The sequence below is a fragment of the Fragaria vesca genome, linkage group LG5 (assembly GCF_000184155.1).
Source record: "Fragaria vesca subsp. vesca linkage group LG5, FraVesHawaii_1.0, whole genome shotgun sequence".
NCBI classification, from domain to species: Eukaryota; Viridiplantae; Streptophyta; class Magnoliopsida; order Rosales; family Rosaceae; genus Fragaria; species Fragaria vesca.
In genome coordinates this window covers 13114249-13135048 of record NC_020495.1, presented here as the reverse complement: position 1 = coordinate 13135048, position 20800 = coordinate 13114249, and the positions used below count along the sequence as shown (strand labels likewise).

The 20800-nt window shown below is 38.0% G+C and overlaps 2 protein-coding genes and 1 pseudogene across 3 annotated transcripts; all 3 read left to right on the top strand.

Annotated features, from left to right (window-relative positions):
• Positions 1-2251: 2251 nt before the first annotated feature.
• Positions 2252-2782, top strand: LOC101315247 (putative pentatricopeptide repeat-containing protein At1g31840-like). Its single transcript, XM_004301333.1, has one exon. The coding sequence runs from the start codon at positions 2252-2254 to the stop codon at positions 2780-2782; it is 531 nt and encodes a 176-aa protein (XP_004301381.1).
• A 191-nt stretch (positions 2783-2973) lies between these two features.
• Positions 2974-6562, top strand: LOC101314959 (annotated as a pseudogene). The gene is made up of 8 exons (XR_184806.1): positions 2974-2988; positions 3380-3676; positions 3904-4223; positions 4481-4673; positions 4824-4979; positions 5094-5516; positions 5803-5959; positions 6225-6562. The product of XR_184806.1 is annotated as a DEAD-box ATP-dependent RNA helicase 32-like (transcript).
• Positions 6563-7858: 1296 nt separating this feature from the next.
• LOC101314669 lies at positions 7859-18948 on the top strand. Its single transcript, XM_004301332.1, has 11 exons — positions 7859-7966; positions 8553-9086; positions 9493-10689; positions 10781-11108; positions 11661-11916; positions 12001-12217; positions 12338-12690; positions 12871-13380; positions 13838-14633; positions 14694-14842; positions 16386-18948. The coding sequence occupies exons 1-11, from the start codon at positions 7859-7861 to the stop codon at positions 18946-18948; spliced, it is 7011 nt and encodes a 2336-aa protein (XP_004301380.1).
• The last annotated feature ends 1852 nt before the right edge of the window (positions 18949-20800 follow it).

Genomic DNA, 20800 nt, shown 5'->3' with positions numbered 1-20800 from the left:
TCNTNNTCNTNCTCAACTACTCTCTCTCTCTCTCTCTCTCTCTCTCTCTCTCTCTAATCTTCCGCGCCCAGCCACTCCCCTCCGAATCTTGGTCACTGATGGTGGCATCTCAGTAGTCCTCGCTGTCGTCCTGATATTGCCGATGTTGGCTTCGTCGATGTTGGATACGATGACGACGGGCTAGGCGTTGGTTCCGATGGCTATGCGGTAGGAGGTGGGAGGCGTGATTACCGCAGAGGAGAGAGAAGTCGTTGTCATAGCAGACCATTAGAGAGAGAGGAGCGGTCGTTACGGCTGGGTTCACCAAGGAGTTTTTATTTTTTATTTTTGACAGTAGCAAATCTGGTGGATTTGAAATTAGCTAAGGGCTAGTTTGGTATTGTTGTGACTTTAAAAAAAAAAACTGTTGTTGTTGTACTGCGAAAATAATCAGCTGTGAATTAAAACAGTTTTGTGTTTGATAAATATTAGTTTTAAAAGTGCTGCTAATATAAAATTTATTAATTTCTAGTGTTTTTACTGACAGCTGCTTTTAATTTTAACCTTTAGGTTGCTTCTAAAAACTGCTGCCAGTGACCTGTAATTTTTTTAAAAGCTGTTTTCTTTCATTTACCAAACACTATAAAATATAAAAGTTCAGATAGAAGCTGATTTTTTTTAAAAGCGATGATGTACCAAACTAGGCCTAGGAAAATTCTACAATGTGTTAATGCATGTGAATGATGTGATGCATCAACTTTGTAAATTGAGTCCTCAATCTAATAATATTAGTTCTCAAAGTTGTAATATAAGTCCTTAAAGTTGTAAAATTTTCTAGTTACAACATTAGTAATCATGTGTCCTTAAAATGATAAAATGTGTGCTTAAAGTGATAATTGAGTCCTCAAAGTGATTAAAAAAGAATTCTTATAACTTTGAGTGCTCATATTACAACTTTGAGGACTCAATTATCATTTTAAGGACTAATGTTGTAACTAAATTTTTTTTTTTACAACTTTAACGACTCATATTACAACTTTGAGGACTAATATTACTAATTTGAGGACTCATTTTACAGCTTGAGAACAAAGTTGACGCATCAGATGCATTAACACACCGGTACCCTACATGTATGAGAATTGTACATCCTCTGCGCCGTATTGTTCACCTTCATTTTGGTCATTGATGTACAATTCTCATAGATAACTTAGAAATGCTAAAACATTAACATTATTCACCAAAGAGCTTTGGGTTGAGGTCGATTTGTGGATAGTAGCAAAAGTGGTTTTCGACCGCATCCTTCTGTCATTGCCCTAAAAACAAATCAATTAAGTGTTTCACATGTGCCATGAAATTTCCAAGTGCCAGGGGCATCCTCCTCACCCAGTTTTGTGATGATTACATTCAGCAAGAAATGGAGGGCACTCTCTTAATGATTGGTATCAAAGATACTACATATGAAACGAATCAGATTAATACCATTAATCTAGATGTTTAGAGAAACTACAAGGTTGGATAACCACGCAGTAGTAGTAAGGTTGGATGACCAGGCAGTAACAATAATTTTGGACGACCAATGTACGATTAATGTAGTAGCAGCAACATTGGACAACCAATGCAACAACAGGAGTTGGACGACCAAGCAGTAGCAGTAATTAATTATTACTAATAATTAATTATTATATAGAATATAGTAGAGAGGGAGACAGAGGAACATGATGTCGATACAATTTTATTTTTCTTGTTTTCTTAAGGCCAAATGTCATATTTACCCCCCAGTATTTAGATCCGGAGACGTATCCGTGGCGTTTCCGGTGTATCAGGGGATAATTCCCCGGTGTATCAGGAGCGTATCCGTATTCAGATCTAGTGTGAGAGGGTATACAATACGGCGCGAGTCTTCTAGTTTGTAAAATTTGAAACCCCCGTTTCTCTTCCCTCACTCTCCTCTCTCCTCAATCGTCGCAAAACTCTCCGGCGGACCAATTGTCGGGAAATCATCACTGAAAAAAAGGTGAGTCAGCTTCTTTCGTTTTCGGAAAACCTAGTATCTCTCACACTGTAGCGAGCTAACTGGTTAATCTAAATTCGTTTCGAAATTAAAACCTAGCTCCATTTCACTGATCTCAATCAAATTTCGAATTTTCAGACTCCTATGCTGCTATACTGTTTGTTTTGAGTAGAAACCCTAACTTCACTTCACTTATTAGGATCTATATCTCTGTTTGAGTACTCAATTTGTGTTGCTTGTGGTGCCAATCTGCTCAAATCAATGGCCGATGGGCTTAATGATCTCGAGAAACATGTAATGAGGGTTTTCGAGGACGCGACCAAGGACTGTGTGGATATGGAATTGAAAGAACAATTCGACATTATGATTGGGGACTATGGTTCTCTCAATCAATATGCACTTGGCATGTTTGATTCGATGGTGAGAAACGACATGGTTGACCAAGGCAGAGAGCTGTTTAGGCCTGTCACTATGCTGGGGACGCTGCTGGATGTAGCTGTGTACACAATTGTTATTTTGGTCTACGCCCATGCCGGCAAGATCAGGGATGCTCTCAAGGTCTACCACCACATGTTATCCACTGCCATCACCCCCACGGCTTACACTTACACTGTGCTCATGATCGTAATTGGAAGAGACTCTTCGGGTGCTGATTTCGTTGGGTATGCTAATAAGTTCTTTTTGGAAATGCTGGATAGAGGGATGAAACCCCTTTCGGAGACCTACATGGTTGTGTTGGACCTCGTTGCCTACCGAGAGCCAGCGGAGAAGGCCAAGGAGTTCCTTGAGTAGATAGAAGCTAGGGGTGGTTAAGCCCTGGCTCCAAGGCTTATCAACTCAAAGAAGGTCATCTCACATACACAAAGCACCTGCCCAGGTGGTGTTGTGAGAGAGGTGAGAATTGAGGGATCGGTGGCATTGGTTGATGAGAAATGTGAGGATGTGGATGAGTTACTGTTAAGTTTGGTGGGTTTTAGTTAGTCATGGCGTTTGGCTTGGTTGATTGAGTTGTGTGATTGTGGTTAGAGCTAGATTATTGGCTTAGTTTTATGATAGTTGCTTTGAGTTGTGTGATGCTTCGTTTTGTGAGAGATGAACAATAGTGTCATTGGTTGCTGAGAAATCTGAGAAGGCGGATAGACAACTATTAAGTTTATAGGTTTTGATATGGCTAGTGTTTGGTTCAGTTAATTGAGTTTTGGAACATTTTATTTGTGCCAAGTTATTGGTGAAAAATTTCAAAAGTATTGATCTTTGATTTATTGCATCTCTGTCTTTGGGTTTTCTTTGAACTATATGCTTTATGGTTCCTATAATCACCAAGCAACTCTGCTTTCATTTTGTATCGAATAACCTTTTTATTAACCTTTTGTACATTGTTGATTTCAGCTCTTGGAAAAATTGTACAAGGAGAGATGGAATCCTGAGGATGGGGTAGGCAGCATTATTATATCTCCGACAAGGGAACTAGCTAGTCAAACGTTTGATGTGTTAAGAGCAGTTGGAAAGCACCATAATTTTAGTGCTGGCCTCCTTATTGGTGGTCGAAAAGATGTTGAAGTGCTGGCCTCCTAATTGGTGGTCGAGAAGGAGCGTGTAAATGAATTGAACATACTGGTTTGCACTCCTGGACGACTTCTACAGCACATGGATGAGACACTGAATTTTGAATGTTCTCAGCTTCAAGTCTACATTTTATTACTTGTTTGATTTTGAGAGGGTGGGGAGGGGGGGTTTGTTTCTACTTCTGCATCAGTTATCAGATGTAGTTCTGATTCTATTAGTCTTCTGATGACATCCTATTCTATTACTCTTTGTGGTCCATAGTTCATCATACTTATATTTCCATAGTCAGTCCTGTATACATATATATCATCTGCTGACTTGGGTGGACTTTCCTGGCCAGGGAACAGGTTTTGGTTCTTGATGAGGCAGATCGTATTCTTGACGTGGGATTTAAGAAGGCATTGAACGCCATCATTTCACAGCTACCTAAGAAAAGACAAACCTCTTCTCTGCAACTCAAACAAAGTCGGTTCAAGATCTTGCAAGACTTAGTTTGAAGGACCCAGAATACCTTAGTGTGCATGAGAAAGCTACAAGAGCCACCCCAAATCGTTAGAAGCAAACTGCAATGATTGTTCCTCTCGATAAAAAATTAGATATGCTGTGGAGCTTCATAAAGGCACATCTGAATTCTAGGATTCTGGTGTTCTTATCGACACGTAAACAAGTGCCATTTTGTTTCTAATTCCACTGACGCACAATAATTTCATGCCAGAAAATGTCATCATAGTATATGCAAGAGTTGGTTTAGAGGCTAGCTTACCCTTTTCCTTTATGCTGAAGATCAGTCTTGTTCCAGTGGACTGTAGATTTCACCTTCATTTATATCATTTATCGTTCCTCTGGTTGTTGATATAAATAAGTTTTCTTTTTATATGATATGAAGTATATCATTACTGATTAGGTTAAATTGCTACTTAATAGGTAAAGTTTGTCTATGAAGCATTTATGAAGCTCCGTCCTGGAATACCCCTGAAGTGTCTTCATGGTAAAATGAAGCAAGAGGGAAGAATGGGAACACACTCGCAGTTTCATGAAAAAGCTACAGTTCTATTCTCAGACTGATGTTGCTTCGAGAGGCCTTGATTTCAACCAGGCAGTCGATTGGGTTGTTCAGGCGAGTTGTTTGCTCCAAGAATTTTGTTATTATGGTGTAGTATATGATGAAAAAAACTTGGTTTCCTTTTTTTTTTTTTGGTTCCTTTTTTTTGATTTTTTGTTTTTGTTTCGTTATCAGTTGTTTATATTTTCATCTCCCAATTTGCAGGTGGATTGTCCAGAAGATGTTGCATCCTATATACACAGAGTTGGCCGAACTGCGCGCTATCAATCCGAAGGGCGATCACTTTTATTTGTGATGCCCTCAGAAACAAAAATGCTTGAGAAACTAGATGCCGCAAAAATACCCATAGATTGCATCAAGGTAGACTTTCTTTTTCTTCTTGTTCTGGAAGAGGAAGTGGATATATGTGGTTGCAAGAACTTTGTTTATTGTTCATTTCACCATGCTAAAATTGCTGTTATGCTGCTTCCCCAGGCTAACAACAAGAGATTGCAACCTGTCAGTGGGTTGCTGTCAGCTTTGCTAGTCAAGTACCCTGACACACTTCCAGGTCTGGCCAAAAAGGCATTTATCACGTATTTAAAGTCTATTCAAAATCACAAGGACAAAGAAGTTTTTGACGTGATGCAACTGCCAGTTGATGAGTTTTCCGCATCAATGGGTTTACCAATGACCCCCAAGATCCATTTTTCAAACCATAAAATGAAAGCCAAGAAACCTTTGGAACTGTCTCCCATTGTTGAACCGGAAAGTTCTGAGATGGAGGATGCATTAGAGACTCATAAAGAGGAGCTTGATATTGGTGATGGGGAGGAAGAGGAAGTGGAGGAAGGTCTTTTTTGAATAAATGATATACCAACTGAGAGAGAGGAGGAAAGAAGACAGATTGCAGATATTATGTAAGTTGCTTGTAAAATGTGCTTATCTTATTTATTTATTATTCTAGTCATCAAGAACACACGTATTCACATATAGGTTGGACAAGTTTAGTAATAGATGCAATTACTGATTCTTACCAGCGAAATAGTTTCATCCAGATGTAGTTGGGACAAGTTTAGTAATAGACGCAAATATTACCCACGCAAATAGTTTCATCCAGAATACATATCCAGAAGTTGTAGTTATGGATGCATTATCAATGAATGATTCGATCACTCATTTAATTCACTCTTTTATTCTGCACTCATTGGCAACTCGGGTTTCAAAGAAAAAGAAGTTGAAGATCAACTTGGATAAACCTACGGGAACTCGGGGGGTCTTTGATGAGAACGGAAATTTGGTGGACCCACTTGGAAGGTTGGCTGCTCCCAGTGATCCCAGCATTCTTGATGGACTTCAAGGTATGTATTGATTCCTGAATTTTGAAATAATGAAGCCCGAATGTGCGCTGAAATAATAGGTTGATTCCACTACAATTGAGTGTCTGAGGTTGGGATTTAGGAAAGTGTGTTCTTCCCTCTATCATTGGCTCAGGCAGAATAAATATATAACAAGTTTTAATCGCCTGAATATCATGACTTTATCCCACATATTGTGCATGAACTGGAACGTGTTTGCAGCTACTTGGTTTAGTGTCCTGATATATATACATTATATTTTCTGCAGACAAGAAAGAACAATTTCATAAGAGGCTTAAGGAAGAGGTGAAGAAGACAGACAAGCAAGACAAGGAAAAAGACCGCCAGCGTCGTTGTGAAAAAAGAATGAAGGAGAAGATGAAGTTGAAGAGAGCAAATGCAGAAGAAGAGGATGATGACGTATCTGAGTCAGAAGAAGGGCCATCTGATAATCGATCGCACAAAAGGTCAAAGATATACTTTGATAGTGATGATGATGGTGAGAGAGAAGAGAAGAAGGATAAAGCTGGGTTCGTTGCGGACTCAAGTTATATAGAGCATCAGCAAGCTTTGGCTCTCAAACTGTTAGATTCAATGCACAACTAGTTGTATGAAACGATCACTTGCGTCTGAGCGTGCCAAAAGTTTTGTATTTCCATCATACGAACTTGCTTGGAGCTAAATCTTCTAGATAAAAAGGTGGCACCTTAGATTTTGATTACTTAAGTAGGGTGCCTTCTCTTTCGTCTTTTGTTTCAGCTCCCTTGTTCTGTTCTTTCCATATGATATTGAGCCATGAATCATAGTATTATATAAAATGTGTTGTGAGAATTTACTGCATAAACAAGTAGTGGTCGACTTGCATTGTTCTGTATCTGCAGTACCAGTAATGTTTTGAGCTCTATGGAAACTGTGTAGTGTTCAACTCAAGTTGCTGCAAACGTGCCTACCCAAAGGTCCAAATTGATAATCTAACCTTGACAAAGATCTGAAATTTGCAAATTTAGGAGTAAATTCTGGAAAAACATCAAGCTTAGTTATAACACCATATGGATCCACGGCTCAAACCGAGAGACTTGACCTGGCCATCTGCGATCTTGGAAATAAAAGGAGTGCAAGAGAAACTCTATCATTGTTCTTCGAAATAAAAACTCGTACCCTATCATTGAATCGAACCCTAGAAAGTATGGCTGCACCCGACTCAAGTTGCCATGGAGATGTAAGAAACCTTGCCCTCTCCTTTGAGACTCCATGCGCATCTTCTCCTGGTATGAGTTTTTTATTGACCCATGAACTATGCTCTTATACAAAAATGTGTTATGAGAAATTGTAGTGTGTGTAACACAAAGTTGTTTCGAATTTGATCTTTATAATTTCTGTGTTCTATGAAAATTTTAGAGTATGTAACACAGTTGCTTCGAATTTGCCTACCAAAATCTCCAAATTGATAATCTAACTTTGACACAAAATATGAACTTGGTACTCATATAAAGACCAAAGTCGCTTTTACCTAATACGACCAGCTTAGGACTTTTCCGGTAAAACTTGTCCCGACTCCCAATGACCCTCTTCACATAACCAATGCCAAATAAATCATAAAAAAGAGACAAGGGTCAAATGGTCAAGAGATGAACTACTTCTCCTCCAAGCCTTTACTATTTGCTCTCGCTTTCTAAAACCCTTTGGATTACTCCACATAGAAGCTTCACCTCTCTTTTCACACTCCATGATAGCTTCAATCCCAGAGAGTTGACAACGTAATGTACTTCTTTCATTTCTGTTCTTCAAAATCAGTTCTTTTTCTTTCTCTACACAATTTTGTGGGTTCCAAAATCAAAATCACATGCTTTGTTTTGAATGCAGACAAGGAAAGCAAGCGCCTTTGAGTTGGAAAAGGTGAAGATGGAAGCTTCACACAAGAAGAAGGGTAAAAGACCCAACCTTTTGGCCGATACAGTCTTCTCTTGGTCCCTTGATGACGTTCTCAACGAACGTCTCTTCAAGAACAAGGTAATTGGTTTTCACTTTTGCTATATAAAAATCACATCTTTCGTGTTTTTACTGAGGAAAGGTTGCGTCTTTATGTTTACTTAGCATAGATGAGTGAAATGGGAAAGGTTTTATGGCTTGAATCTTGATGACGGTTGTGAAAGGAGCTTCCTTTTTAGTAGCTCAAAGCCCACCAAATCTTGATGACTCAGAAAGACCTAATCTTTAACCCCCAACTATTTCAGTTTTTTAATTTTTGCTGATGCTTTGATTTTACGGCAATGTAAAAATGTAATTGATTTTGTGGGTTTTGTTGTTTATTCGGTAATGATGAACAGAGATGTGCAAAAGAAAAAGGCTCTGTTTTGATTGTGTGCTGTGATTGAATTCTGAAACTATGAGTACCAAAGCCTTTTGGATTTACTTAAATGTTTAAGGTTCATGTAAAGAATTCATACATTTGCGAAAAACGGCTTTAGAGAATTCCTAAGGCGGCTGTTACTGTGAATAGTTGAATAAAAGTTTTTTCAATGAAACAAGGAGTAAGTACTGATTATTTGTCTATTTCTTTGTTTTAAGTACTTACTGTGAGTGTTTGTTATTCTAGGTGGAAAAGATTCCTGAGTCATTTAACTCTGTTGGGCATTACTTTGGGTGTTATCTGTATCCTTTATTGGAAGAAACACGTGCACAAGTCCATTTGAGTATGGAGACTATTCACAGAGCACCATATGCTAAAGTAGTTTCTTTTGAAAATGCCAAGCCATATGGAAGAAAGCTCTATAATATCAAGGTTGATTACTGGCGAAACAGGTTCAATGACCATGGCAAGGAGCAGTATAAAACTTTGCCTGGTGATCTTTTTGTTTTAGCAAATGCTAAACCTGAAACTGTTTCAGATTTACAAAGGGTTGGGAGGTCGTGGGCTTTTGGATCAGTCACTAAAGTGTCAGAAAATGATGACACTACTTCTCTTTATTTTAAAGTCAAGGCTTCCAAAGAACTTGAAGTCTTAAAGAGCACAACACCATTGTTTATGGTTTTCCTAGTGAACTTAATACCAAATGGAAGAATATGGAAAGCTTTGCACATGTCCAAAAACCTGAAGATTATCAAGGAGGTTCTGTGCCCTGATTCTGAGGTAAGAGCGTTGTGAATTGTGATATGTTCTGTAGATTTTTGATTAGTTGAGTTAGTACATTCACTAACATGGGAACTATTTGTGTTACATAAACCATAGATGATGTAAGATGTAATGTAATACTGCTCCCACCATACTACTCACCTACTCGGTGTAATCAGCTTTTTCACAGCTAAATAACCTTTACGATATCAGTCATAATATTGAGACAATATCTTCCGGTTTAAAGTTCATGAAGAAATATGAAAAATGTTTCCTCCCTGCTTTAAGTCTAATATTTGTGTACCACTGAAATTATGTACAATGGTTCTTTTAATGTAATCACATATTTGTATCTGTAACTCTTTCTTTCTTTAAACTGACATATATTGCTGGAACTGACTGAAGACATTATGCATGATTACAGGCTCAGAAAAGTCTCTTCTCTGAAAAGAACAATGACATGGTGAATATGGGATTAGTTCAGAGTTTATCATCTGGTTTGAATGAATCCCAAACTGGGACCGTTTTGGCCTGTCTTGAAATGCTGCATTCTCATGAGAAGTCTGCTGTGGAACTGATTTGGGGTCCTCCTGGTACTGGAAAGACTAAAACTATTGTCACCCTACTTTTAACCCTGCTACAGATGAATTGTAGGACTCTTGTCTGTGCCCCAACAAATGTTGCAATAACTGAAATTGCTTCTCGCCTTGTAAAGATGGTGACTGAAGTAGAGTCCAATGCTCTGTATTGTTCTTTGGCAAAAGTTCTTCTATTTGGGAATAAGGAGCGACTCAAAGTTGGTTCAGACGTTGAAGAGATATATTTAGATTACCGTCTCAAAAGGCTTGCTGAGTGCTTAGGGCCACAGACTGGTTGGAGGCATTGCTTTACTTCCATGATAGAATGTCTTGAAGATGGTGTTTCTCACTACCATACTTTCTTGGAAAACGGATTAACTATTGAGAAGGAACCGAAGACTACAGGTCAAATGAAAGAGAAAGAAAGCAGAATTGTCACTAAAGTGGGCAAGGACAAGTGCAAAACATTTCTGGAGTTTATTAGAGATAGATTTGTTTCTACTGCATCACCTCTAAGATATTGCATTTCTATCTTCTGTACCCACATGGCGAACAATCACATTTCCGTAGATATTTTCCAAAACATGGTTTTGCTTGTCAACTTGGTAGATTCCTTTGAATCATTGTTGTTTCAAGGTAATGTTGCTTCTGAAGCACTTGAAGACATTTTCTCTCGTTCTGATGTAGAAGACATATCAGAGACATGTGTTGATAACTCGTTTCTTCTATTCTCAAATAGAAGAGAATGCCTTCAAGCCTTGCATAAACTATTTGACTCTCTTAGAAAACTTGATCTTCCGGACTTTATGAAGCAAGAGTCTCTAATGGCATTTTGTTTTCAAAGTTCTTCCTTGATATTTTGCACTGCATCCAGCTCATATAAGTTGCACAAACTGGCAATGCAGCCACTAAGCATTGTGGTAATTGATGAAGCTGCTCAATTGAAAGAGTGTGAATCAACAATCCCCCTTCAACTACCAGGTGTGAGGCATGCTGTTCTTGTTGGTGACGAATGTCAGTTACCTGCTATAGTGAAGAGCATTGTAAGTAGATGTCATGTCTTTACTCGTCCTATCAGTTTTTATTCCACTTCTTATTTATGTTTACTTTATGCTAAAATTCTTACTTCTGTAGGTTTCTGATGAAGCTGGTTTTGCAAGAAGCTTGTTTGAGAGGTTAAGCGTAGTTGGTCACTCAAAACACCTCCTGAATGTGCAGTACAGGATGCATCCATCAATCAGTTCCTTCCCAAATTCTAGTTTCTACAATAACATGATCCTGGATGCTCCATATATTAAAAGGAGAGGCCAGGAGAAAAATTATCTTAAAGGGTCAATGTTTGGTCCTTACTCTTTTATCAATGTAATTGGTGGACGAGAAGAGAAAGACGAGGATGGACGCAGTCGGAAGAATATGGTTGAGGTTGCTGTTGTTTCACAAATACTGCGGAATTTGTACAAAGGTATATCGTTGCATTCTTCCTTGTGTTCTCATCTCATTTTCTTTTTTCAATTTTTTACTTGCTTCATTTTATTTATGTGATGGTGCACTTTAGCTTCTGATCTGGTCATACTTGTTAATAAATTTCAAATTGTCTTTGGTGTATGCATAGCATTGACTTGAAAGTTTAATATTTTGTTAGTAAGGATAAATATTTATTCTGTTTAGAAAAGTTAAAGCTCATCTAAGAGTTATTGTACTGCATGCAAGACTTCTTATATCTGCTCTGTGCTTCATAGCTTCTGGTGGGACTGGTTTCATTTAGGTGGTGAATATATATAGTTTACAAGACTGGATAGTTATTTTTTTTTCTTTTCTTCTTCTGATGCATGATCATTGTATATGGTTTATTTATTTTTCTATTATAAATCCTGTAGTAGAAATGCGGGTTTTAAGCATTGGTAGTATAATTCCTTAAATCATTTTCTCAAACAAGCACATAGCTGTAGAAATTCTATCATCTTTATCTTCTCATAATGACAATTGTCGCAATCGGTTTTCTTTTTTGTAACAGAATGGATTGATTCAAAACAGAATCTCAGTATTGGTGTAGTTTCTCCATATGCTGCTCAAGTAGTCGCAATAGAGGACAAACTTGGACAGAAATATAATAATCTTGATGGATTTATAGTGAAAGTGAAGACAGTTGACGGGTTCCAGGGTGGGGAAGAGGACATCATTATATTTTCCACTGTACGATCCAATTGTCAACAGTCACTTGAGTTTATTTCAAAACCGCAGAGAATTAATGTTGCTCTTACAAGGGCAAGGTATGTCCTACATAAACCTGTATGCTTTTGCATCTTTTTTAATTAGCTTGATGGAAATAACTTCTGGTTCTCTGATGTTTTCAGGCACTGCCTGTGGATTTTGGGGAATGAAAGAACTCTATGTGAAAGTGAGTCTGTTTGGGAGGCCTTGGTCCTTGATGCCAAAAATCGCCAATGCTTTTTTAATGCTGATGAAGACGAGGATTTAGCCAAGGCCATACTACAAGTGAAGAAACAGTTCGACCAACTAGATGATTTGCTTAATTCTGACAGTGTACTTTTCAGAAGAGCTAGATGGAAGGTAATTGAAGATATTGATTTTTGTTATTACTTCTTGATCGCCCCTAATTTTCTAAGAACCTGATGTGAACTTATCAAAAGTTTCTGAAATTGGATGTTCTGCTCTATAATTTATCTTCAGGTACTTTTTAGTGATAACTTTTTGAAGTCATTCAAGAAACTGAAATCAGTCAGTTTGAAGAGGTCAGTGCTAAATGTTCTACTAAAGCTTGCCAGTGGCTGGAGACCGAAGATGCATAGTTCAGATATACTTTGTGGTAACTCTTCACTGATCCTGAAGAAATTTAAGGTTGATGACCTATACATTGTTTGCACAACAGACATAGCAAAGGATTTTAGATACATTCAAGTATTGAAGATTTGGGACATAATGCCTATAGAGGATATCCCAGCGTTGGTAAATCGCCTGGACAATATATTAAACAAATATACAGATGAGTATATTAATCTGTGTAAGGAGAAATGTCTCGAGGGGTATGTCATTTTACCTTCCAGAATATATTCCAGATGATTATACAGATAATCAGCGTTTTCTTTTTGTCCATGATTTTATAATGACTCTACTCTTAGCAGTGATATAATATACATATTTTTCTTCTTTTTTGAATTTTTAACTAATTATCGATCTCCTTTTGTTTTCCATTTTGTGATCAGTGATTTGGAAGTTCCAAAGAGCTGGCCAAGTTCTTTGGAGTTTTTGCGGTTTAAGGATCTTAGCTGCACTGACATCCAAAATGATTTAGTTGGTGACACTTCTGATGGTCGAAGTTATGTGGAGAATTCAAGGGTCAGCGAAAGTTTGTTACTGATGAAATTTTACTCGCTATCATCTGGCGTTGTAAACCACTTGCTGTCTGATCATGAGGGTATAGAACTGGATCTTCCTTTTGAAGTTACAGACCAAGAAATGGAGATTATCCTTTATCAAAGAAGTTCCTTTATAGTTGGACGGTCAGGAACTGGGAAAACAACAGTTTTAACAATGAAATTATATCAGAAAGAACAGTGGCACCAGTTGGCTGTGCAAGGATGCCAGCTTAGTGACAGCAGCAAGGTTGAACAGATTTCTGCAGACACTGAGGGGAAAGTTCTTCACCAGCTTTTCGTGACAGTGAGTCCAAAGCTCTGTTATGCTATCAAGCAACATGTTTTACACTTGAAAAGGTGGGCCGATTTTTCATCTATTCCCTATCTCTTATTTATTTGAAAGGTGATTGAAAATTACTATATCATGAATTATAAGAGAACTTATTTCTTATGAAAATTTAACGTTTCATACCTTATATGTCAGTGAAAGCTTAATTTTTTATCTCAAATAAATCTACAGTCTTGATGGGTTGACAACTAAGGTTAGAATATACAGTTCCCGTTAGGACCTATTTTTCATGTAATGTACATTTATGTTGGTTCATTCTGCATTTTCTAGCTTACGTACACTATATTATTATTTTTACCATCAGAGAATTTATAGAATTCTAGTTTAGGATGTTCTGCTTTAGTATGCCTTTGTTGCTTGTGCAAGAGTTTCTTTCTTATGAGATTTTTAAATATTATATACCTCACACCAGCCACTTGAAGGAGAAGCATAATTTCAAGTTACTATTTTCTGTTATGTACGCAGATTTGCATCTGGTGGAGGTCATTCAACTGAAACCACTTTGATTGATATGAGTGATTTTGATGAGGATGCAGCTCAATTCAACGATCTCCATGATTCATTTCATGAGGTTCCTCCCCATTCTTACCCTCTTTTCATCACATTGCAGAAGTTCTTAATTATGCTTGATGGAACATTGAGAAACTCGTACTTTGAAAGATTCCTTGATGCAACTGAGGTTACTAATGGTCAAGTACGAAGTTCAAGATCAGTTGCTTTGCAGACATTTATAAGAACAAAGGAAGTCAGTTATGAGAAGTTTAGCTCAATATACTGGCCACATTTTGATACCGAGTTAACAAAGAAGCTTCATGCTTCAAGAGTCTTCACGGAGATCATTTCTCATATAAAAGGTGGCCTGGGAGCTATTGAAGCATGTAATGGTAAACTCAGTCGAGAGGATTATGTTCAACTGTCAGAGAACCGAGCTTCCAGTCTAACTAGCCAAGAGAGAGAAGTTATATATGATATCTTTCAGATGTATGAAAAAATGAAGATGGAACATGGTGAATTTGATCTTTCTGATTTTGTAACTGATCTTCACCGTCGACTCAGGCATGAAAAGTATGAGGGGGATCACATGGACTTTGTTTATATTGATGAGGTTCAGGATCTCACCATGAGTCAGATTGCCTTGTTTAAACACATGTGCCACAATGTTGAAGAGGGGTTTGTATTTTCAGGTGATACTGCACAGACAATTGCAAAGGGTGTTGATTTCAGGTTTCAAGAATTACGACATCTATTCTATAAGAAGTTTGTGCTGGAGTCAAGAAGCAATAAGCACGATGAAAGTAAGGAAAAAGGACAAATCTCAGAGATTCTTCACCTGACTCAAAACTTCCGTACCCATGCTGGAATCCTCAAGCTATCACAAAGCATTGTTGAACTTCTTTATCATTTTTTCCCCTCTTCCATTGATGTTTTAAAACCTGAAAGCAGTTTGATATATGGGGAAGCTCCAGTTTTGCTTGAATCTGGAGAAAATGAAAATGCAATCGGGAAGATTTTTGGAAATACTGGAAATATAGTTGGATTTGGAGCAGAGCAGGTAATTTTGGTGCGAGATGATAGTGCTCGAAATGAGATTTTAAAACTTGTAGGGAAGCATGCTCTTGTGCTTACAATTGTCGAGTGCAAGGGCCTTGAGTTTCAGGTGATTACAGTACATGTTCACTTTTCTTTTTGCAAGTGATTATTACTATTGTTAGTTTAGTGATCTATATAAAAATAATATATTGTGGATTATTTGTGATCTACTGTGATCCTTAGATATGCCTCTGCCTTTTTTTATTCCTTGAAGACTTTATCTTGGCTGCATTTGCCAATGAAATTATTGATATAGAGTGGTTTGAAATCAGAATGAAATTATTAACTGCCTCAATCCTTTACAATTGTTGAATACCTTGACAATAGTGGAGAAGAATTCCAAGATGGAATCAATTTTTTTTGATGTTGAAATACCTCGTCCTAACATGTGCCTGTCCTCATTGTAGGATGTCCTCTTATACAACTTTTTCGGCTCATCACCTTCGAGAAATCAGTGGAGGGTTATATATGATTACATGAAGGAACTAGATTTACTTGACCACACATTACCTAGGGCGTTTCCAAGTTTTAATGTGGCCAATCACAACATATTGTGCTCTGAACTGAAACAACTATACGTGGCTGTTACTCGCACGAGACAGAGATTGTGGATTTGTGAGAATTTTGAAGAGCTCTCCAAACCAATGTTTGACTACTGGAAGAAGAAATGTCTTGTGCAAGTTAAGCAACTGGATGATTCCCTTGCACATGCAATGCAAGTGGCAAGCAGTCCAGAGGAGTGGAAGTCACGTGGCATGAAGGTTTGGTTAACTCTCTCTTCATAAATGTGAAAATAGTATTCATGAAGCCGAGGGATTAACTAGAACAGAACTTTAGTTGCAGTAGTAGTTATTTCTGTTGTAACACCAGTATTTCAATTAATATTTTGTTTCTTGCAGCTATATCATGAACATAACTACGAAATGGCCACAATGTGCTTTGAAAGAGCTGGTGACAGTTACTGGGAAAGAAGGTCTAAAGCTGCTGGCCTTAAAGCACTTGCTGACCATATGCGAACATCAAATCCTGAAGAGGCTAGATGTATACTGAGGGAAGCTGCTGAAATCTTTGATGCTATAGGCAAGGCCGATTCTGCTGCGAGATGCTTTTCTGATTTGGGGGAGTTTGAAAGAGCTGGTAAGACTGGTTTCCATTCGCAGTATTCTAATGTAACATCACTTTTTCTTAGTCTGCCTTGTGTTTTCCATTCATAGTTTCTAGTGATTCCGCTGGTTTTATATTTTGTTGGGCTTGAATTTTCATATTCATTTCAGTTTTTAAATCCTTGATTCAATGCCTGCTTGCCTGTGTACTCCCACTTAATGTTGAATCTAGTGATTTTTTGTTTTGAGTTAATATTTATATCATTTTCATTTTCCCAAATTCTATTTCTAATTGGTGCAGCTAGGATATACTTGAACAGATGTGGTGAGTCTGAACTGGAGAAGGCCGCAGAATGTTTTTCTCTAGCAGGATGCTATGAGGAGGCTGCAGATGTGTATGCTAAGGGGAACTTTTTCTCAGAGTGTCTCACTGTTTGTGCAAAGGGAAAACTATTTGAAATGGGCTTGCAATACATCAATAACTGGAAACAGCATGCAGGAGAGGTCACTGCCATGATTACAAGAGGAAACGGAATAAATAGAATGGAGCATGAATTTTTAGAGAGCTGTGCTGTTCACTATTACAATTTGCATGATAACCGATCCATGATGAAGTTTGTTAAAGCTTTCCATTCTATTATTTTGATGCGAAACTTTTTGAAGAGGTTGGATAGCCTTGATGAGCTTTTGTTGTTGGAGGAAGAATTTGGAAATTATCTGGAAGCTGCGAACATTGCACAGCTAAAAGGTGATATTCTGCTTGAATCTGATTTCCTTGGAAAGGCAGGAAAGTTCAAAGAGGCCTCATTGCACATACTGTTCTTAGTACTTGCCGAGTCTCTTTGGTCATCTGGCAGCAAGGGCTGGCCTCCGAAGACGTTTCCACAACAGGAGGTGCTTTTGGCAGAAGCCAAGTCACTTGCCAAGAATGAGACAGACATCTTTTATGAGGTGGTTTGCACTGAGGTTGATATCCTATTAAGTGGGATGGATAGCTTGGCTGTTTTGAGAAATCAACTGGAAGCTTCTGTGAGACATATGAGTATCAGAGGGGAAGTGCTATCTGCTCGAAGAATTTTGGATGCCCATCTTTCTCGAAGAACTGATAAGTATGTATGGGAAAAAGACTTGATTGGTGATCTTGTACAGCATTCAGAAGAGATAATATCTAAGAATCAAGTTTCCATAGACTCACTCATCTACTTCTGGAATTCTTGGAAGGAGAAGATCCTTCAAATAATTGAATCTGTAGGTTGTTTGGAAACACAGGACTACAAGGGTTATGTAGAGTTTGGTTTTGCTTTTTTAGGAGTATGGAGGTTAAATCATAATACGAGTCCAGTCTATGTTTTACTTATCTCTGATGCTGATTGGGTTAGAGGTCTGGACAAAATACATTTCCAAAATTATGGGAAGTTAGTCTCCATTGATGTTCACCAACTCATTCGAGCTGCTCAAACTTATTGGGGTTCAGAACTGGTCACTGTTGGCATCAAGGTATTGGAGAAGCTTGAAGCACTTTTCAAGTTCCCAATCAACAGTCCTGATTCAATTTTCTTTCAAAGCAGGGTTCTTACTCTAATCAATGATGTTGGAATGTATCTTTTGGATTCCAACTGTCTGAAACAAAGGAATCAAGATACCATGACATTACAGAGGTTTGTAACCTTTTCGACTGAAAAATATATTACGTGCATATTTCCTTTAGATTGGAGGAATTCAGCGAGAGAGAATATGATTTCTCTCAGAAGAACTTATGCTTCCCAATCTGTGCTGAAACAAGCTATAGTTAAATGTATCAGCGGGAAGAACAAGATGTCTTATGGGCAAATTGGAAAGGTCATCATGATCATTCTTGGGTCTGGTAAGCCAAGTAGTGAACTTCACAGCATGCTTATGAAAAAGCTGGTCGACAACCCGCCATGGATGTCACTCATTGAGACTTTGTATGAGGAAATGGGACCTTGGAGTCGTAGTGGAGAACCAAAACAGGTGTCAGTTTTGTGGCGATTCTATGAAGCATTAGTCAAAACTTATAGTGCAAACTGGAGGGGTCTTCATGATTACATATCTCCTGGTTGCTTCTTGTATCTTGTAGAGCGCCTTTTGACTTTGGCATCTTGCTTTCATGGTTTTGTAATGTGCACCAGTTCAAATTTTATAGAATGGCTGATCTACAAGGATGGAGATACCACCACAAGTTCACCATCTCTGGAACGGGTTTCTGATTTTGTGACTGATGTGGTTCGAGATTGTGTTTATAAGAGGGCAAACCTTACTGATTGGATTAAAAAAACTGATGCAGATGGGAAGAGTTCTTATTCGCTACTGATGTTGAGACTGGTCATTCTACTATGTTTGCTCACTGTGAACTTTGGGAAGTCTTTAGATATGCTCCTTGATGTTCTGGGGAAGAACTATGTCACTGCAGTACTGCCCAAGGAATTTGTTGATGTCCTTAAGAAGGGGAGGAAAGACAAATCTCCTACTGCCTGTGTGCTATCTATAGCTACTGCCCTTAAGGGGATTGGTAATCCTCTAGTCATTGCTAGTTTTGGGTCCAATTGTTCAAGGTTCTTATGCGCAGATGCCATTTATGTTGACATGTCATTAGACCTGTGCAAGGAGGACATTTTCAGGAAATTGTTCCCTAAATCCCCTGTTCTTCCAGCTTCAAAAAGCCAAATGAGGCCTGTTGAAGGGAAAGGTAATAATCGTTATACTTTTCTGTCCGATGATGGAGACACTGAGGGTGAAGATGAGGAGATTTGCATTTCCAATGACTCGAAGCCAAAGTGTCCAGAACCTGATGCTGCTTCTGCAACCCACGGGAAGAAAAAGGGCAACACCAAGAAGCCTAAGGGGAAAAAAGGCCGCAAATAGCCATCAAATGCGGTGATGTAGATGCTACTTGAATATTTTGTAATCTCTGGGTAATTTAGTGAGTTGATGAATGTCAAACAGATGTATCTTCCAGTACTAGACTCTTTTTATAGGTTCAATGTTGATGTTGTTTGCCATGTTGGTGATTCCTCTCGGCGAAGATTCACTCCATATCTAAATGACTTGAAAATTGGTCGACAAATAAGAACATTTTGGGTGCTATAAGAAGGGCGAGTGACCCAAATAAAGCGAGCTCCGTAAACACGAATCCGATTGAGATTTCCGAATTACATCAATTCGAGAAGTATTTAAAAATCATGATTTGATGACAAGAAAAGTTTGGTCGAAAAAATAAGAACATTCAATTTTGGGCGAAAACTAGTGTGTACTGTATAATCTAAGTCATCAAATCAAAATGAAATACAGTGCTTAGCAAGACCCAAATCAATACCATGATTTTCTCCTCCTGGTATAGTTGGTTTAATTTATATATATAAATAAGAATGCAGCGAGCCCTAGTTTACACCTCAACCCAGCCAGCCACATCCTTGAGCTGCTGCGTGTCTTAATTCAATCACAAGAGTAGGAACATTTAACCAAACATGTCCTATATACCCCATATATGACTCTTGTCTCTATGGCCTTATATAGAACGAACGAACGAACATAGAAGATTGAAATAATATCTAGAAAGCTGCACTTTTCAATTTGACAAACAGAACACTTTTCTTTTCAACTTTTAGTTCTATGGTAATTGAACATTTTGTTTAGTCACGAGTGTATTTTTCTCAATTTATATTTTTGGTCTGTGATTGTGACTTGAGTTGTGGACACTTGAGTTCATATCATTTGGTGCTAGTTTTCTTTGTATAGTTATTTTTATCTGTCGTACTCCTTCGTTCATTAGTTCATTACCACTATCAGTTTCTCGCTGCTCTAACAGTTAACAAGACTTTTTGCTTATGCAAGTAACAGAAATAGCTTCTGCTACTGCACTTGTTACTCCAGACTTTTCACAATTTAATGTAATATATCAATTTTGATTTCACATTTATATCATAACTAAAGTCTGATTGATAGAAAGCAGATACCAAAGAATTTGGGTCATTTTTGTTTCTTTCCTTAAACTTCTTAGTGCCAAAGGAATATGGACAGTTATTTTGGCCTCTTTGATTACACACACAGAGGGTCGTGCTTGCATAAATGATACAGTTGTACCTTAGGAATTTTAGCATATTGAAGCAAAATTGTTTCTATTGTCTGTATACGATTATGATGTTCCCCTCCTGTCTTCCATGCCGAATCCCTGTCTAAAGGAGTCTTTCTTGTTGATGACAAAACCTCCATCACCTCCACCGTTTTGCTTTAATGCACTGCAGGAATATCTTCATTAATGCCTCCATTTCCAATTCTCTCAATCAGTAGCACAAGTCTATATATTGCTCTTGTTCTGTACTTAATGATCTCGGATCCAGCTTAACTAGCAGCAGTTCTGTACATGTTTATTTTGGAACTACCTAGCTAAGCCTCTTAGATATGTTGAACGGCATCATCAACTATATGTCTTGCTCGACTGCTACAACATCCGTATCTCATATACTGATTCTTCTTTTGTTCTGTTTTATTTCGGCTCTATCTTGTTAAAAGTGTTCTGGAACTAGGCCTGTAAGATACTATTTTGAATCGAATCACAAACTAAATGCATTGATTTCTTGAGAAGGAAACACACAAAGTAACTTGAACAAAATAAGAGACCCAAAATTGCAAATAACGAAAAGAAGAGGTGGCATAAAAGAAATAGACTGACCCTATAAGACAATGGGAGTCGAGTCGTTTATTCTTGGTCCGCATT

Coding starts and splice junctions, on each gene's coding strand:
- LOC101315247 (XM_004301333.1), top strand. CDS start 2,252: ATGGCCGATGGGCTTAATGATCTCGAGAAACATGTAATGAGGGTTTTC.
- LOC101314669 (XM_004301332.1), top strand. CDS start 7,859: ATGGAAGCTTCACACAAGAAGAAGGGTAAAAGACCCAACCTTTTGGCC. Junction 12,218..12,337: donor TCAGAAGAGCTAGATGGAAG/GTAATTGAAGAT, acceptor ATTTATCTTCAG/GTACTTTTTAGTGATAACTT. Junction 13,381..13,837: donor CATGTTTTACACTTGAAAAG/GTGGGCCGATTT, acceptor TTATGTACGCAG/ATTTGCATCTGGTGGAGGTC.